This window comes from Camelus ferus, chromosome 15, assembly GCF_009834535.1.
Source record: "Camelus ferus isolate YT-003-E chromosome 15, BCGSAC_Cfer_1.0, whole genome shotgun sequence".
NCBI classification, from domain to species: domain Eukaryota; kingdom Metazoa; phylum Chordata; class Mammalia; order Artiodactyla; family Camelidae; genus Camelus; species Camelus ferus.
Window position 1 is genome coordinate 34902055 of NC_045710.1, and position 19462 is coordinate 34921516.

The following is a 19462-nucleotide window of genomic DNA, read 5'->3' on the forward strand; positions in this document are numbered from 1 at the left end:
GGTGTCTATGAACTCCCTTTAAGCGTCCTTTATGACCGACTTTATTTTCTCAAGTACTTTGGTTATGTCCTTCAGTTTATGTACTCCTTACTGGTATTAACGCTTGAACATCAACTATACTGACCCAAATGGGGACATTGTTACGATTTTGCACTGAGATTATGAATCTCCTCCAACAGAAGACATATGTTCTGATTTGGGAAACCCAATTGTGAACACTGTAGAATTTAGTTTCTTCCTGCTTCTTGTCTCTGAGAGAGAGGCTGCAGATCCATGAGTGGCTGCGTGGGGCTGGGAGATGGCACCCCTTGTCTTTTTCTGTTGAGTTTTATTTTGATATTTTCACATGGCTCAGAGAGAATTCCACCCAAAGGTCCTCAAGTGCCATGAAAAGGACAAGGAAAGAGCATTTTTGAACAGTGGCATTGTTAAATGCCAAGAGCCTGCCTCTCCAGTGGATTATTTTGAGACATTTGGAAACACTTTTCAAAGGCTTTGCTAAGTACTCATTGTGGAAAAGGACACATTCTATATTAAACTCACGCTGGGACCAGAAGTGGCCTTGGATAAAATTCTGAACTAGATGATGTTTGTTGTCTTTTTACTGCCTTTTCCCCCTTCAGTGGATGCTCTGTCCCCTTCCCCCTAAAGTCTCTTGGGGTCTTCCCCCCTCTTCCTCTTTGCCTTATACCACTGAGTGCCAGGCAAGGCCATACGTCAGTAACTTAGATCTCGTTCTTCCCCAAGGACATCACTTCTGCTGTGGCCTTTTCAAACAGAGCTGCTCATTCTTCCTTGCCCCACAGACCCCTAACTGCTTCTCTGCTTCCAGTGTGGTCACCCTCCAATCTACTTCCATGCTGCAGTCAGTGGAGAAGACGTAGTCTGGTCCTTCCCTCCCCACCAGCCTCAGCTTTGCCACGGCTCTCCCTGTTCTTTATCCTCCGACCAAATCGAACTCCCCTCATTTCCTCAAACCCACCACGTTCCCTCTCACACCAAGCTTGGCTTGTACAGTGCCCTCTCCCTGGAACACACTTCCTTGCTACCTTTCTTTGTCCTTGACTCATTCCACAGATCTAAATTTAAGAGTCCTGCTCCAGGAAGCCCTCCCTGCCTCCTGGCATTCAGGTTAGTTGCTCCTCATAAATAATTTTTCGTACTAATTCCATTATATTGTAAATGCTTGCGTATTTTCTCCCTCTGGCTCTGCCTACAATGATTTCCTATTTTGAGGGAAGAGGCTCAAATACAGGGGTGGTGGTAGTTGATGTTAATATCAATGTCAATGCTATAGTGCTGATCCCTTAGTCAGAACTTATGATTTGTATGTTGGCTTAAAAATATTGAATGAATGAATGATAGGATGAATTTAGACCAATGCATTACTTCCCCTGAAGAGAGTTACATTTTAGTCACAAATTTTTCCCCCACAAATAAGCTAGAAATTCCACTTTACAGTAGTTTAACAATAAATTCAAATCAATAGCATTTAGTGAATGCTTTCCATATTGAAGGTACTATGCTATGAACTCAGGGATTATACAAGGATGAATAATACACAGCCTTAGTTCTCAAGAAATTGAAAATATATCACACTTATAATTACAAATATACTTTTTCTTAATAAACACACCCATATGTCTTCAAGGGATTGGAAAGCTTAAAATGTTTATTTTTAAAATTTGATTTACATTTGTTAGTGAAAGCTGCTGAGAGTAAAGAGGAAGCACCTTTAGCCCTTTTGCTCCTACTGTGTCCTCGGGAGCAGGTAATCTCATTTAATACTCAGTAGCCAATAACGTAGGTGTTATTTCTGGTTATGAAATGAGAGTATCTGTCTTTTGTTAAAAGTATTTTGGAACCATTCTGTAGCTGCAGGAGCCTTTTCTTCCTGCACTTGAAACAATACCAGATGCTTAATTTCCTTGACCTGTCCACATAAGAATCAAATGAAACCTAAAATTAAAGTGGGGAGTTGTTGTTTTCTGCATACAGAGTTTCACTTTAGCAAGATGAAAAGAATTCTGGAGATGGATGGTGGTGATGGTTGCACAACAATGTAAATGTACTTAATGCCAGTGAACTGGACACTTCAAAATGTTAAGATGACAAATTTTATGTTATGTGTATTTTACCACAATAAAAAAAAATTAGATCCAACCTAAAGAAGAGAGCCTCCCCTGATACTTTTTAATACTCATTAAGGATTAATTTACATATCACAAAATTCACCTGTTTTAAGTGTTAAATTCAATGGTTTTGGTATATTCACAGAATTATACCACCATCACCACAGTCAATTTAGAACATTTCCATCTCCCCCAAAAGATCCCTCAAGCTCATCTTCAATCACTCCCTGTTCTCATCCCAGCCCCAGAAAACCGCTAAGCTAATTTCTGTCTCCGTATATTTGCCTTTTCTGGATATTTCATATAAATAAGATTTTACAATACAGGCATTTTTGTCTCTGACTTCTTTCACTTAGTATAATGTTTTTGAGGTTCATCAACATTGTCCATTCAGGTTCATGCATGTATCAATACTTCATTCCTTTTTATTGTCAAATAGTATTCCATTGCATGGCTATGCCACATTTTATTCACACATTCATCCCTTGATGGACATTTGGGTTTTCTCCACTTTTTCACTATTATCAACAGCTCTGCTATGAACATTCATGTATAAGTATTTGTGTCATTTCTCTTGGGTATGAGTGGAATTGTTGGGTCATATGGTAAATTTATATTTAACTTTTCAAGAAACTGCCAAACTGTTTTCTAAAGTAGCTGCACTATTTCATACTTTCTTCATATCCTTGCCAACACTGGTTTGTGCCTTTTGGTTTTCTATTTGTTCCCTCTGTTCTTTATTTCTCTTCTCTTTTTCCTGCCTTCCTGTTGGTTACATATACATTTTTTAAAATTCCATTTTGATTTATCTATAGTATTTTTGTGTATATTTATTTGTGTAGCTTTTTTTAGTGGTTGCTCTAGGTATTACATCATACATGTATAACCTACCATAGTCAACATTTTAACCAGTTCCAGTGAAATGAAGAAATCTTATTTTCCTTAATCCTCCCCCATTGATAACAGAATTTGAGAACCACATGAGGCAATAGTACAATTTTTGTTTCAATGGTCAAACCCACTAGCAAACTCAAAAGAAGGAAAGTCTACTATATTTACCCATATTTTACTTTTCATTATTTTTCTTTCCTTCCTTATATTCCTCCTTTTATGATTTCCTTTCTATTTCAAGAACTGCCTTGAGCTATTCTTTTAGAGTAGTTTTGCTGGTGATAAACAACCTTAGTTTTCTTTCTTCTGAGAATGTTTTGATTGTCCTTTTTTTCCCTGAAGAATATCATCACTGACCATGGGATTCTGGGTTGGCAGTTCTTTTCTTTCAGCACTTTTTTTTTTTTTCCAGGCCACTTCTTTCTGGCCTCCATGGTTTCTGATAAGAAATCCACTTACATTTGAATTGACTATTTTCTCTTTGTTGTTCACATTGGGTATTTCTATTGTTCTGTCTTCAAGTTCACACTGATTCTGTCCTCTGTCATCTCCACTCTACTGTTGAGCCCTGTATTAGCATTGTAGGGCTGCCAAAACAAACTATCATAAACTGGGTAACTTCACAGAAGTTTATTACTCTTGGTTTGACGTTTGGCTCGAAGTTTGAAATCAAGGTGTTGATAGAGTCATACTACCTCTGACACTTGCAGGGGAGAATTTCTTCCTTGTCTCTTCTAGCTGCTGGTGTTTGCCAGGAATCCTTGGTGTCCCCAGGCTTGTGGATGTGTCATGCCAGTCTCTGCCTCTCTTGTCACACGGCTGTCTTCTTTCTGTATATATTTGTCCTTTTCTTATAAGGGCAGCCATCATATTTGATTGGGGCCCATCCCATTCCAGTATGATCTCATCTTAACTAATTATATCTGCAATGACTCTATTTCTAAATAAAGTCACATTCTGAGGGACTTGGAGTTAGGACTTCAATACATCTTTTTTGGGGTGACATAATTCAACCCATAACAAGCCTATCCATTGAATGTTTTATTATGGATATTGTATTTTTCAGTAAAATATATCCATTTGGTTCTTTATAGCTCTATTTCTTTGCTGAGCCTTTCTATTTTTCCCTTTGTTTGAGGTGCTCATTAAGTTACTTGCTTAATTGCTCATCAAAGCATTTTTATAAAGGCTGCTTTTAGATCCTTGTCAGATAATTCCTACATCTTAGTCACTTCTGTGTTGGTGTCAATTGATTGTCTTTTCTCATTCAAGTAGAGATTTTCCTGGTTCCTGGTATGAGAAGTGATTTTCAATTATAACCTGGACATTTTGGTTATTATAAAACTCTGGATCTTGTTTAAGTCTTCAGTTTTAGCAGGTGTCCTCTGATTTGGGGCCAGTGGAGGAAGGTGGAAGTGCCATCTTGCTTTTGCAAGTGAAGGTGAAGGGCCAGGTTACCCGCTCAGCCTCTGCTGACAGCCCCGGGAGGAGGAGCTCCTCATTACTGTTGGGGAGGGTGGGAGTTCAGTTCCCCCCACCAGGCTTTCACTGACATCACACTGGCTGACACAGAGAAGGGAATTGTGTAACTCCATCTCACAGGGCCTCGACTGACACGGCAGGGGGAGGTCTCACTATCACCCAGCAGGGGTGGAAGTCTTGGTCTTCTCTGACACCACCCCAGTGGGTGGTGGGGATGACTCATTACACATCTGGGTGAGGCCGAGTCCAGTATCTGATGTTACCCCAGGTGGTCTCCAGTATGTCGTGGGGATGGTGGCACCTCATTACAGCTGGGTGAGAGTAGAATTCTAAACTCCCTCCTCTGCCTTTGCTCATGGGGTAGGGTGGGGCCAGGTTTTTTCTGTGGTATTTGGACTAAAGCAGTTACTGTCTTAAAGTTTTCTGTCTTGCTGCCCTTTTTCTGGTCCTTTGGCTAGAGAAAAAAAGGCTTTTGTTCTTTTTTGTCTGTGACTGTTGATGTTTCCCAGTTGCCAGCTCCACCTAGTTCAGGATACATGAGGCAAAATAAATAAATAAATAAATAAATAAATAAATAAATAAATAAATAAATAAATAAATAAATAAAGGAATTTACTGCTAAGTCATTCTTTGGGTTGTGAGGTCCCTAACTGGTCTGTGCACTTCTCTCCACCTTTCAGAGTTTCCTTATATTTGTTTTATACATAATATCCAGAGTTTTTAAGCTGTACTTAGCAGAAGGAAAAGATTATCCTTGTCCTTGCCTCTCCTGATAGTTGAAGCACCTAAGATAATATAGAATATTCCAGATGCTGCCATTTACCTCTTATAAAATGAGACCAATTAGGAAAAGAGATCCATTAGGAAAAAAGAAAAGTAAAGTTATTGTGGAAACAAAGCTGGTCGGTTCTTTCCAGGTCATATAACCTTAAGCTCAATTTGTTGGTCTTTACCTCCATCTTCTCTAGGCAGAAATTTAGATTGGAAAATTGGCTGGAGACAACAGACATTATTCTTGCTAATATTTCATGTTCATGTTTGATTATACACACTATGATTAAAGACATGAAAATGGAATCATCGGTTAGCTAGGAAATTACTGAATTCTTATCAAGACTCTGATGAGAATGTTGAAAAGTACCCATAGGGAAAATTGTGTTTGAAGTCATCCTTCATACTTTCTGAGTTAATTATATTTGTTAATTTTCATATGTACATAATGTATACATCTCTTTAATATTAAAACATTTAAAAATAGGTAGTAATGTGATCGGTAACAGTGTTTCACTGTGTGCTAAGGTCACCAGTTGGCTATAGGGTTGTGTCACATGGTCATTTTAACTGAAATCCTGTTGGGGTGGGGGGAGGTGGAGGGGTTCATCTTGGTGGAACTGTATCTGATGTTCAAATAATGTAAGTTGATTTTAGTGTTGTATTAGAAAATGGAAAATGTTACAGAAGTGCAGAGTATAAATAAATCAGAACTACTAATGTTGCAACCATTTCAAAGTTACAGGGTGAGCCAGAGATCATCTGGATCTTCATTTCCTGAAAGATGTGAAGGATGAAACTGAGGCAGAAAAACACAATACTGCTGGGCTTAGTGCATTGGTTGAAAAATGTTCAGAAACTAATTATGAATATTTGCTGCCTTGAGCCATATGCTCATAGACCAACTTGTATTTTTCATTACTGATAAATATATTATTTAGAGTCTAGAGTTACTGAAATGCCCTGCATTTGACTGTAAAATTTAATATGTAAAAGATAATGAATGGGCTGTCTCTAAAGTACATTTTAAAAAACATTCTTATTCAAAGAGAGGACTTCATAGATATGGCCTTTTTTCACAATAAGCAAAGAGAAATTGTTTCTTTACTTTTGTAATAGTGTCGCTGAAACCTCCAGGCAAAAGTAATATGAACATACAGAATGCAGAGAAATTAATCTGATTATTAAGATTTGCTTAAACATTGCAAAACTGGTGTTGATTACAAATGATACATTGAATATATATTATGGCCTCTAAACAAAGCAGGAGAAAATGAAAATCTGGTGCTCTGAACTATGATGGGCAATTGGGGAAGAGCTTTATGCTTTGCCACAGGTGTAATTTCAAAGAACTGCATATTCAAAGAAGGACCAAAGCTCAGCATTCCTTTTTTATTCTCTATTTACTAACATAAAAAAAAAATAGTCCCTTTAAAATTGCTTCACTGAGGCTTTGGAATCTTGAAATTTCAATTTTAGCATCAAAAGTTTTTAGTGTATGCCACACACTTCCCCTCTGAGTTTGAAAAATTGACAAAAGAAATGTGATCATTACATGACTACAACAATCTGCTTGTCTGATGATAACCTGGGGTCAACCTTATCAAATATCAGTCTATAAAGACTCTCTTACATACTTTTCAAATGCTTTTGTGTCTGATGAGGGTATTCAAGAAACTTTAAATGCTGAGATCACAATGACGAAAGAACAAGGTTCACTAGTCACAGTCCAATCAGAGAATGCATCCTGTATTAGTTATCTCATTTTGTGTAACAAATTACCCCCAAACTTTACTGCCTAAAAGGACAAATATTTATTATCTCACATGGTTTCTGAGGATTGGGAATCTGGGAGATGCTTAGATTGTGGTTCAATTTCTCTCAAATGGATACACACAAGCTATCAGTCAGGGCTGCCATCATCTGACAGCTCAGAGGGGGAGAGGATCAATTTCAAACCTTACTCATGTGATTATCTACAGGCTTCTGATCCTTTCTGGGTATGGACTGGAGTCTTGGTTGCTTGCCACATGGGCCTCTCCATAGGCTACCTGTGTTTGTCTTCACAACATGACAGCTGTTTTCTCCTGAGTGAGTGATCCAAAGGAACCCCAAGGAAGAAAGCCACAGTTATTTATAACCTAATCTTGGAAGTGACACATCATAACTTCTGCTTTATTCTTTTGGTCGCTGGACAAACCATGGCATGATGTAGGAGGGGAGAACACAAGGTTATGAATACCTAGAGGTAAGGTAAGGCCATCTTGGAAGCCGGTTATCACAGGTCCAGAGCAGATTTGTAGTTGTCTACTATTAGGAAGAAACTAATCTGGGCCTACTAGTGACTATCCAGACAGACCATAAGGGGCAAATGGAAACTTACAGAAATTTCTCTGCCAAGGTCACATCATCTCTCTATAACCTGAGTCTACTATGTGTACTAAGAGATAATAATTCAACTTAGTCACACTTTTTATGGGTAACAAGGTCCAAATTTAATTTCAGAAGTATGTATGATCTAAGGTACAGCCCTGAGAAAGGTAAAATACATAATGAAGTAATATAAAACAGTATACTATCAGAAAAATTTAGGTGATTAACAATCCCATGCATTTGGGAATAAAGTTTTAAAACTTGGCTATGAGAAAAATGGAAAACAAGAGGCCTTTCAGCTTTCTTATTTCCCAGATTGAATAATTTAATTGGATTTTATGGTATCAGTAGGAATCAATGACTGCTTTTAGCTTTTCTATTTTGGGTGAAAGATAAGTCACTTTGAATACTTACGGTAGTAAATTGCGAGGTAGAGATACAATCATTAAAAATTATTATATGAAATTCTTGCCTTTTTAGTAAAAGAAATTCCAGATAGTTTTTTCAATTTAGGAGAGTCTTCCAAAGGTCTTCATATAAATCAGCTTCTTGAAACTCACAAACTATAAGGTACCTGACCCAGGCAAAGCAAATACAGAGAGGGTGGGCATAAATAGCCCTAATGAACTTACATGCACAAATAAACAGCCAGCCAGCCAATCTTAAACCTGATAGGATTTTTAATCATTAAATAACTTTGCTGTCTGGTTAGGTCAGGACCTCTCTGCAGGCTAGAAAGGCTGTTTTAAAAGGCAGAGTAGTGACAGTAAATGACTTCTTTCCTTGTCTAACCCTCCAGGTTATTAGTGCTTACATCTGCCCTCAGCCCTAGGCAAGGTATGCCCCTAGACGCTCTTCACCTCCGGGGAAGGAGGGGCTTATTACAGGTCAAGAGACTGATTTCTGCCTGAGGAGGAAAAGGAGCCTGGGTGGTACTGGGCTGCTGACTTTACTTTAGCAGTGCTTCTCCACCTTGGCTGCACAACAGAATCAGATTCTCTGTGTGAGACTCAGGTGCCAAATGCTTATTAAACTCTCCAGATGATTTCAGTGTGCAGCCAAAGCTGAAAATCTTTGTCTTGGGACAGCGAGTCTCATGTAAGTGCCCATTAGCATTACCTGGAGAGCATGTTAAAGCTACAGAAAGCTAGCCGCACCCTCTGATTCAGTTAGATCTGGATGGGACCCAATAATTTGCATTTTTAACAGGTTCTCAGAAGATGCTGATGTAGCTGTCCCACAATCTGAGAACCAATCTTAGAGGAGTTTGACTCTTGCTATATACTCAATTTCATCTGCGGGCGTGGTGTAAAGGGAGAAATGAAAATTGGTAGGAGAGGACAGATACCACTAACTCTCCTCTTCTCAAAGGTAAAGTGAAATGGGATCTATCACTGCATCGCTCATCCCCTATTTTCTTAGCCTTCATTTCACAGGTTGAGAAAATAAGGCCTCTTCAATGGTCATGTGAATTGCCCAAAGCTGGTGAGAACGGACTTAAGCATTCCGTTTCAGCTGGCCTCTTCGCTCTTAGAAGCTAACCTCTCCCCTGCCGCTGCACCGCGTCTCCAGTTAACACTGATCAACTTATTAACGTTCCCCGCCTCCCCTGCCCCGCCCCCTGCGTCTTGACGTAGTCGCGCTGGGCAACGTGCATTGGCGTTCAAAGCGCGCCTGGAGCCGTCCTCCGCGACGCGTGCTGCGCAGGCGCGACGGGCGAGGCGCCGGAGCCGCCGGCATGGACTGCGTGAACCCGGTGGTAAGGACTTCCCGCCTGGCTTCTCGGCCTGCGCTCTGAGGAGAGGGAGTGCGGGTCCCAGGCTCCTGGCAGCAGAGCTCTGCGCACCCTTTTTACCCTCCCCTGGCGCCTCACAGACTTTCAGAAGCCCTCTCCCTTCAGGGTTCCGGGAGGAAGCCAACGGAGGCCAGTAGCTCAGCCGGAAGTTGGGCCTGGCCCCCACCGGGATAACAGATGTCCCTCCTCGTCTCCTCACTCCTCATCCAAACTGAGTTGTTTAGAGTGAGGAATTGAGAACATGCTTAGAGATGGAACTCACCTTAACCCTCCCAGTTTCTCATGTGTTTAGAAAATGACTGAGTTCAGTTGTCCTCTAATTTAGGATGGCCAGTGTTGACTCTAAGCTGTAGCATTTACCTGAGGTAACAGGTAATGTGATACTTAATATTGCCCTCACCACATGTTTTTGGAGTTCTCCCCTATCCCTCCGTTTCCCCATTCTTAAGCATCTTAACATTTAAGTGTACACTTGGTGTTGATAAACACAAACATTGTTCTCCTACCGTTAAGGGGTACCTAAGCCTTACGTGAGAATTGATAAGCTACATGGCACTTGTGAGACCCTCTATCAATCTTAAAAAGTTGAATTAGGGAAAAAAAATCAAGAGGTCACATTTATTTTCATTTCAACAGACTTCACATTTTGCGAAAGGCAGTGTGCTTGTCCAAATCTGTTATTTTATGGGTTCTACCTATACATACACAGCATAAAAGGGTTAATTTCCAGAGACGTTGTTTTAATGTGTATCCATGTTATGATGTTAATGTGTTTTAAGATATGTGAAATACTTAATGCTTGAATATAAGCTTACCATGCATACCGTTTTATTTGATGGTGAACTCCAAAATAGAGTGTGTGTGTGTGTGTATGTTTCTTTTTGTAAAGAGAAGAGATTAAGATGGATTTCCTGGACTATGCATAGTTCTAATAAAGATAACAGGGAAAGGATATAAAGTCTAACTGTAGTCCTAGAAGAGAAACTATGTTCACTACCGACTTTGCTGTAGAAAAATTGTGTTCTAATGGGTTATTTTTGATGGCTGCTCTTACACTCTGAGGGTAGATCTTAAAAGATGTTTTTAGCCCTAGGAGTTTTTTCCTCTAGCTTTAAATGTGATCACACTAGCTGGGACTAACACTGAAGCATCAATTTAATCTGCCTCTATCAGGGTAAACTGTTTTAGAAGAAGCAGCTAATACGGGACACTTAAAATCTTACTGGATATGCTTGTGAATAAAATATTAAAATATTACTGATTGGCTTGCTCATAGGCTTACCCTGGGTCTTTAGAAGGATTAGTTTAAAACCTAACTACTGTTGACATGAACAGGAGTGTTTATAGAGTGTTTACTGGGTAGTATGAAAAAGCAGTCCTAGAATGACAGAATTTTCATTTTGGCCTGATTAAGCAATTTGAAATAAGAGTAATTCAACTAAATTCCTACTTGTTATTTCTTATCAGTGTAACTTCCACTAGGTCAGTATTGTTAGTACACTTAGCATTGCCATTTTGAACTGGGGTGGGGGTGGAGTACAATTTACATAAATTCGAAGGACTGAATTCATTTCACAGGGCTATTTTTCTGTTGATATTGACCAGTGTTCAGTCTGGTAGAAATATGCTTAGTATTATTGTCATGGCATGTTTTTATTTGGAAGCATTATAGGATGTTACTTAGTCTCTGCAATATTGTGAAAGGTTAGGGCTCATTTAGGTCCTCCTTAGTTTCTGTTAGGAAATCCTTTTTGGTGCAGTTGTACTTTTACTTGACCATGGTTCAGAATATCTTTTTGGACTATGTGGATTTTGAAAGTGGGACAGACTTTGGTGACTCTATTGTAGGTGCTTACCCCAGACTTATGGCTTGGAATTTATTTACATTTGTGGAAATAATACAGTGAAGTCTAAAAAAGCTCTCTTGATCCCTCTGAATAAAGGTAAATTGAAAACAGAAGGTTAATTTCCACCTGCCTTAAATTAATTTCCTTTCTGAAAAAGAGTGAGGAGGTTAAATACTGACACAAAAGCCAAGCATCATAACAGTAACTATACATCGTGATGAGATTATTATATCATATTTTATTGTAGTACTGTGACTCTGTCTTATGGATAGGCTGAGATGATGGGTCTGAAGTAAACACAATTTATGGAAAGCTAAGGCTATACTGGGAGTAGGATGCACTTAGTAAAAATCCTTATGGTAGTTTTTCTTTAAGTATAAGATTAGAAATTGTACACTGCATGTGCTTTAAGGCTGTATACCTTCAAACTTAAGAATTTAAAACTTTGGCAATTGCTTTTATGTAGCCTAAACTCTACAGTTCTGTAATTGAAGATGTAATTGAAGGAGTGCGGGATCTCTTTGCTGAAGAAGGTGTAGAGGAACAAGTCTTAAAAGACTTGAAACAGGTTTGTAGATAATACAAATTTCTCTTTTGTTTTTTCAGCTTAAAAATTGATAAATTATAGTTCTAACCCCTCAATTATGGTTTAATGTTTACCCATCTTTTGTGCTATCAGTTGACAATTTAAAAGTAAAAAAAAAATAGAAATAAATATCCTATTTTTTAAAAGCAATTTTTTTTTCTTTCTCTGCAGCTCTGGGAAACAAAGGTTTTGCAATCTAAAGCCACAGAAGACTTCTTCAGAAATAGCGTCCATTCACCTCTGGTCACCTTTCAGTTGCCACACAGCTTGCACCAAACATTGCAATCATCAACAGGTTGGATATAGTTAGTAAATTAGTACTATTTGGATCTTCAGAACAAATTCTCATTTGGTGGTAGTTTTGAATTAGGGTGATGTTCTTAAGGTGAGAGGGCTTGGACTTAAAAAATCATTGCTATTAAATGAGCACCAACTGGATAAATCATCACTGCTGTGTAATTATTGATAAGAAAATTAGGTGGTTTAAACGAGTTTTAAAAAATATTACACAAAGATGGCAAAGTCTTACTTCAGAGAAACAAATTATATAGTTTGTGGACTATTGGAAGTGCCCATTGGTTATTTCAGAGAATTTGATTTGGTCTAGTCAAGGAGTAATCCAACCCTTGTTGCTGAAGAAGCAGAGGGAAAGATGGGTGCTTGCATGCTTGTGCATTCTTTCTTTCTCCTGCTAGCTCTACGTATTATTAATCTGTTGAAGTATTGGAAGCAAAATGGAGCGTTAACAAGAATATGAGGTTATTCAGACTGCTTCACAGTTTTGGATATAAAATGATGGCTAGAAATGGACCATATGCACATAGTCTTTACTCTTGGACTTACTGACTCTAGACCTCTGCTTTTAAGGGAAATATTTGTCCTTATTATGTGTATCAATTTAAAGTGGAAAAGACTAACTGCTAAAAGATAAAACAATACTATTGTATATTTCTAACCTTTATTCCTTTTTTTCTCCTCTGATTCTCGTAATCTTTATAGTCTCCTAATGTGTGTGTATATATACATCTACATATAGGTGCACAGAGATGCAGGCAGACACACACAGACACACTGACAAACACAGAGGCACACACGAGCAGACACACCCAGACACAGACACGCCCCAGACATACCCAGACACACGACAGGCGAACACACAAATAGATTTTATTGGATTTAGCTGAAATTCAACAGGTTAATGTCTGCAAGAGGTTAGGGTAGATTTTAGATTACATTGTCAGTAAAAACTAGGTTGTTTATGTTTCATACTTGGGAAAGTTCAGGTAAAATCTCATGGGCCAAGGTGAAGGGAAAATAGTAAGTCTAGTACCTCCTCTATTACAAAATGAGAGAACTTAAGTATGGCAGCAATTATAGATTTAAAAAATGAAGTAAATTTACAATGACTTGAGTTACCAAACACAACTTCTGTCTAATGCTGTGCTTGTAGTGTATAACATTGCTCTTTAAGAATTAGCCATGGCAATTTTAATTACTAAGTCGACATATTGAAACAGTTTCCATCAATTCTTAGGTATTTGGCTATCCTTTTATTTTTAACTTTACTGTTTTATTAGGACATCTCTTTTATTCTCTATTTAAAAAACATTCTTTTGAATTTTTTTCTTCGTAAAGAACTTTAAAGATTTTCTTCCTTTGGATTGGCTTGGAGGGTGGTGAATGTGGAGGAGTTAAATACTTGTCTCTTATCAAAAGCATTTTTCCTGAAAAAAGAATAATTCTCAATTTTTTTTTTTTTGGTCGTTCAAAATTGCAATACTTGATTTTGCCGCAAGATGGTAATATTACCAGTGATTTAAATCACAAAATAGTCTTGCAACTAATATATCTAGCTGACTTTCACTCAGCACTTCATTCTAATTCTCTTAGAAGTTAGAATAATAGAAATAATTACATTTAAACAAGACAGTTTTTCTCCTTATTCTCTTCTACATCACTCATAATGAAGTGGTTTAAGAGGAAGCACAGGCATCCTGTAAAACTGCATTCTAGGCCTTGTTCCTATCCCTCTTCATTTCTAGGCCCTCTACAATAAGATTCTTGAAGTAAATAGCCTCATAAAATTGAAGTACTTTTTAATTATATCTTCTCATTGTATGCTTTTAAAAGCCTGATTAAAATAACTTAAACTGACTGACTTCTTCAATCTTCTATCTCTTGATAACAAGTTCAAATTAAATCTACAATGGAATAAGTCATTGGCTTTTGTCTGTTCTGCCTTTAAAACTTGTTTGCCCTGTTGTATTTTCTTTGACTGTATTATCCATTTGTTTAATAATTGGTTGTATCTTCAGTTGTCAACTTTTTTTGGGTCTCAGGACCCTTTTACACTTAAAAATTGAGAACCTCTTTTATGTGGGTTGTAAGTATCTGTTTCCCATATTAGAAATTAAAGCTGAGATTTTAAAAAAATACTGATTTATTAATTTAAAAAATTGATTGTATGTTAACATAATAATATATATTTGTTAAAAGAAACAGTTTTAAGAACAAAAAATACTCAGTGAGAAGACTGGTGTTTTATTTTTCTGCAAATCTCATTTATGTATGGCTTAATATAAGACAGCTGGATTCTCATATCTATTTCTAAATTTAATCTGTTGTGATACGTAGTTTTGGCTAACGTATATGAAGAAAATCCAGCTTTACACAGATAATTGGAAAAGGAGGAGTATTTTAATAGCTTTTTCAGGTAATTTGATAAAATTCAACTAGTGGTAGTTTCTGAAGTTAGCTGCAAAGTGGAATCTGAAATCCTATCAGTGGACTTTTTGTGATACTAATGTTCACTGGTCTACCTAGCACTTTGAAAGACTCTGTAACCCATGTGTAATTTTGTAACATATGTTGGTTACTTGGAAAATACTGGTTCACTGAGTTATGCAGTTTACACATTGTTCATTATACAGGATTAAAAAAATCATTAATATCACCACACATCTCATCAAAAGTGTTTAAGTATTGGGAAGGTGAAGCTCACTGTAGTGGATATAAAGTTTCCAAAATTCTAATTTTTGCTTGAAAGCTTGAATTTTATCATTGCCAAACAAATACTGTTAGTATGGTTTTTTTTTTTTTTTGAAGTGGTGGGCAAAAAAAAAAAAAAAAAAAAACCTGCCAAATACCCACGTCTGAAGAACCATAGTTTCTGTCAGTTACTCTTTACAGTAAAATGAGTGTTTCTTGAAAAAACAAACTAGCTAGGTCAGCTCCCAACTTAAACAATAGCACCAGTGCATTGCCTTACACTTCCTGTACTTTTGTATGCTGCAGAGATACTTTATGTGTTCCTTCCATTTCTTCAGGCAGAATATTAAAAGGAAATATACTTGAGGGGAGGGTTGAAATTTAGTAAAAACAATTTTTTATAGTTATGTTAAGGAACTTCTTAAGTGAGACAGTTTTGTTGTTGCTTTTTTTTTTTTTAAACTGTGAGTAGACAGCAGTGGAGAATAAATTTGATGAGCACTAGTAAGGTTTGGTGCTTCTGGCTTAATTTATGTGAAGATACCTTCAGTTTTATTCATCATGGCTTTGTGCCTTCAGTGCAGATGTCAACAAAAAAAAACCCAAAAGATAATTATTGAGAAATGAAAAAGGCATATATTGTCTTGACACTACAAAAATAGTTTTGACCTTGTGAACACCCTGAAAGTGTCTTAGGGACCCACAGGGGTTTGTACACTACACTTTGAGAACTGCTGTTCTATTTTTATACTTTGTTCTGTTATATATAATCTATCATCCACTTTTTTAAAAAGACTTTTTTTTTTAGAACATCTTTAAGTTCACAACAAATTTGAGATAGCATATAGAGATTTCCCATGTACTCCTTGCCCCACCTCAGACATAGCCTCTCCAGTTATCAGCGTCCCTCACCAGAGTGGTACATTTGTTACAATCGATGAACCTGCACTGACATATCATAAACACCTAAAGTCCATAGTTTACATTATCACACTTCGTGGTGTACCTTCTGTGGGGTTGAGCACATTTGTAATGACTTGAATCTATCATTATAGTTTCATACAGAGTATTTTCACTGCCCCAAATATCTTTTGTGCTCCTCCTCTTCATCCCTTCTCCTCAGCCCCTGGCAACCAGTGATCTTTTTACTATCTCCATAGTTTTGCCTTTTCCAGAATGTCATATAGTTGGAATCCTATAGTATATAACCTTTTCAGATTGATTCTTTCACTTAGTAATATGATTTTAAGGTTCTTCCATGTCTTTTCATGGCTTGATAGTGCCTTTATTTTCAGGAGTAAATAATATTCCATTGTCTGGATATTCCACAGTTTATTTATCCATTCACCTACTGAGGGATGTCTTGGTTGCTGCCAAGTTTTGGCAGTTATGAATGAAACTGCTGTAAACATCTGTGTGTAGGTTTTTGTGTGGAAATAAGTTTTCACCTCCTTTGGGTAAATACCAAGGAGTGTGATTGCTGGATTGTACGGTAGGAGTATGTTTGGTTTTGTTAAACGGTCTTCCAAAGTGGCTGTTCCATTTTACATTCCCACCAGCAATGAATGAGAGTTCCTGTTGCTCCGCATCCTTGCCAGCATTTGTTATTATCAATGTTCTGAATTTCGTTCATTCTAGTAGCATGGTAGTGGTACCCCACTGTTGTTTTAATTTACATTTCCCTGATGATGTATGATGTGGAGCATCTTTTCATATGCTTATATGCCATCTATATATCTTCTTTGGTGAAGAGTCTGTATAGGTTTGACCTATTTTTTAATGGGGTTATTTTCTTATTGTTGAGTTTTGAGAGTTCTTTGTGTATTTTGGATAGCAGTCCCTTATCAGATGTGTCTTTTGCAAACATTTTCTCCCAAACTGTGGTTTGTCTTCTCATTCTCCAGACATTGTCTTTAACAAAGCAGTGTTTAATTTTAATGAAGTCCAGCTTATCAGTTATTTCTTTCATGGATTGTGCCTTTGGTGTTGTGTCTAAAAAGTCATTGCTATACTCATTATCTAGATTTTCTCCTATGTTATTTTTTAGGAGTTTTATAGTTTTGCATTTTACATTTAAGTCTCTGATCCATTTTGAGTTAATTTTTGTGAAGGGTGGAAAGTCTATGTCTAGGTTTTTTTTTTTTTTTTTTTTTTTTTGCTTTGGATGTTCCGTTGTTCCAGTACTATTTGTTGAAGAGGCTGTCTTTGCTCCACTGTATAGCCTATGCTCCTTTGTCAAAGATCAGTTGATTATATTTATGGGGGTCTATTTCTAGGCTCTCTGTTCTGTTCCATCGATCTATTTGTCTTTTCTTTTGCTATACTACACTTGATTACTTGATTACTGTAGCTTTATAGTTAGTCTTGAAATTGAGCAGTGTCAGTAGTTCAATTTTTTTCTCCTTGAATGTCATATTGGCTGTTCTGGGTCTTTTGCTTATAATCCACTTTTGAGAGAGAAATGGGATTCTGTTAATAATAAACTCAGAATAACAGGTGTAAACTAGGACTGTCCTGAACACAATGGGACATGTAGTCACTTTGTCTAAGAATGCCTTATTTTTAGGACAGTTCAAACGACCTTCTGGTATTTGGGCTTCATGTCACATAATTTTTTTTGATGAAGCCATCCAGCCATTGTAGGGGGTGGGGAACAGGGGACAACCCAGTAACATTGAGAGGTTTGTTGGTTTTCGTCTTTGAGCATTAAAACTCCCAAAGTTTAGGTACAAACTATATGTCCACTTGTTCTTGAACCTAGATTTGTTGAAAATTTCAGCAATGCTGTTGTTTCTGTAGGTGATTTGAGTTAGAATATTCAGCTTGGTCATCAGGAGATGCCTATATGCTAAAGAGTAGTAACAGAAAAGAAGTTTATCAGTTTTTGCACCTCCTGAATAATATGATATGAATATTAAGATTTGAAATGGTTCAAAGTGGGACCAAGAACTGTTAAGTTATTAACTGCCTTATGTATCAAAGACTTTGATGTGTAGGGAAAAATACACTTATAAATGTGAATGCAGTGCCATATTATCTTTTTACAAAATTTCTTAAATAATATTTGTGGGATTGAATTCTTTCAATATTCTAAAGCCCATTGTTTGTGAAATTGACTACTTCTAAAATATATACCTGAAGACCAAAATTCTGACATTTTTAGTTTAAGTAAAAACATGTATTCAGTTAAAACTTAATTCATTATTGAAACTATCTTGAATATTTTAAAAAGTATGTTTCAGGCACATGTAATGGTGTATATAATTTGTGAATGTATATGAATGATGTATATAACTTGTGAATTTAGTATCAGAATTAAGTTGGCACTGCATAAAACTTTACTATAAAATTCAGTTAATTCAATTCTTTTATTTTGGTAGCTATAAAGAAACTCTTAAAACTCTCTTATAGCTCTGTTTGATTTATATGAGTATAGAGATTTATCCTTTGGGATTTATTGCAAGGTATTTAAAAGGGGAGAATTGTTGCTATTTTTCCTCAAGAAATTCATTTAATTGCTTTAGACAGTATGTTAACAGATTTTTTGTTTCCTCTCAGGCTATAGCTTAAGATGTACCAGCATAAGCTTTGCTCACTTCAGCTAATTAAGACTAACACCATTGTATTCCTGCCACTCCATTTCTTTCTAATTTAGCCTTTCCAAAAGAATGCCTGTTAATAAGCAAAGCCATAGACGACAGAGGATAAAAATAATTTTGTACTTCATTAAACATCAATCTCTGTAACCTCATTTCTGTTGTCTTAACATGGGAAGAATGGTTAGTTAAAAAAATTTTGCTCTTCTGAGCTGTTTGTTGTATATGATGGAGCCATTCTAGTGTCAGAAACGGATTTTTGGGGGGCAGTTTTCCTTAATACAGTATGTGAAAAAAGGACTTGAAACATTACATTTAATACAAAAATGCTGCATAAATGCTAAAATTTTTTGTTTTGTAAAGAAAAGGCAAAGTGGTCTTCTAAACAGTCAAATTCGAATAGGTAAAATGAACCTTGAGGTAAGGTTTAAGGTTATGTTGATCAACTGAGATCCTTGTATTACTACTTATATTATTACTTGAGATCCTACTATTACTATTTGTTCTTTAGACATTTTTAAATGATTACATTTACAACTACTTGGCCAACCTTTTAGATGTCCAATAAACAAAGGGATAGTTAGCATAGTAAATTGGTGATAATAAAGGAAAGATACATGAGATCGTAGGTTTAATGCAGGTTGAGTTGGTGTTCTACGAATTTATTCACTTGTATTTTTCTTAGCAGTTTACCTGTTTCATGAAACAACTTCAGGAGACATGTTCTCATTCATTTATTTCTCAAACTGTATAGCTGTGCTCACTTACTTGGTCAAAGTACTGTAAATAACTTTTCATAAAATGAATGAATTGAAATTTCTTTTGAACCTGTAAAGTTTAGAATGGTTTATGTTGGGTTACATTTTTCTGCTCAAGTGTAGTCACTTGGAATTGTGTCACTTTAACAAATAATACTTTTTCTTCTCTATGAAAAGTTGTAATGGAGATTTAGTGCTGCATTGATGTACTAAAGACAGCCTAGGTATTTCGTTATGGATTTC

General features: G+C 36.7%; 1 protein-coding gene across 1 annotated transcript in view; it reads left to right on the forward strand.

Annotated features, from left to right (window-relative positions):
- The first annotated feature begins 9358 nt into the window (after positions 1–9358).
- GTF2A1L (general transcription factor IIA subunit 1 like) overlaps positions 9359–19462 on the forward strand; it is a 41295-nt gene continuing 31191 nt past the window's right edge. The window contains exons 1-3 of the mRNA XM_006185783.2: positions 9359–9408; positions 11758–11859; positions 12049–12172. Of these exons, the coding sequence (XP_006185845.1) occupies positions 9388–9408; positions 11758–11859; positions 12049–12172 (247 nt within the window). The 5' untranslated portion in view covers positions 9359–9387. The remainder of the gene's footprint in view (positions 9409–11757; positions 11860–12048; positions 12173–19462) is intronic.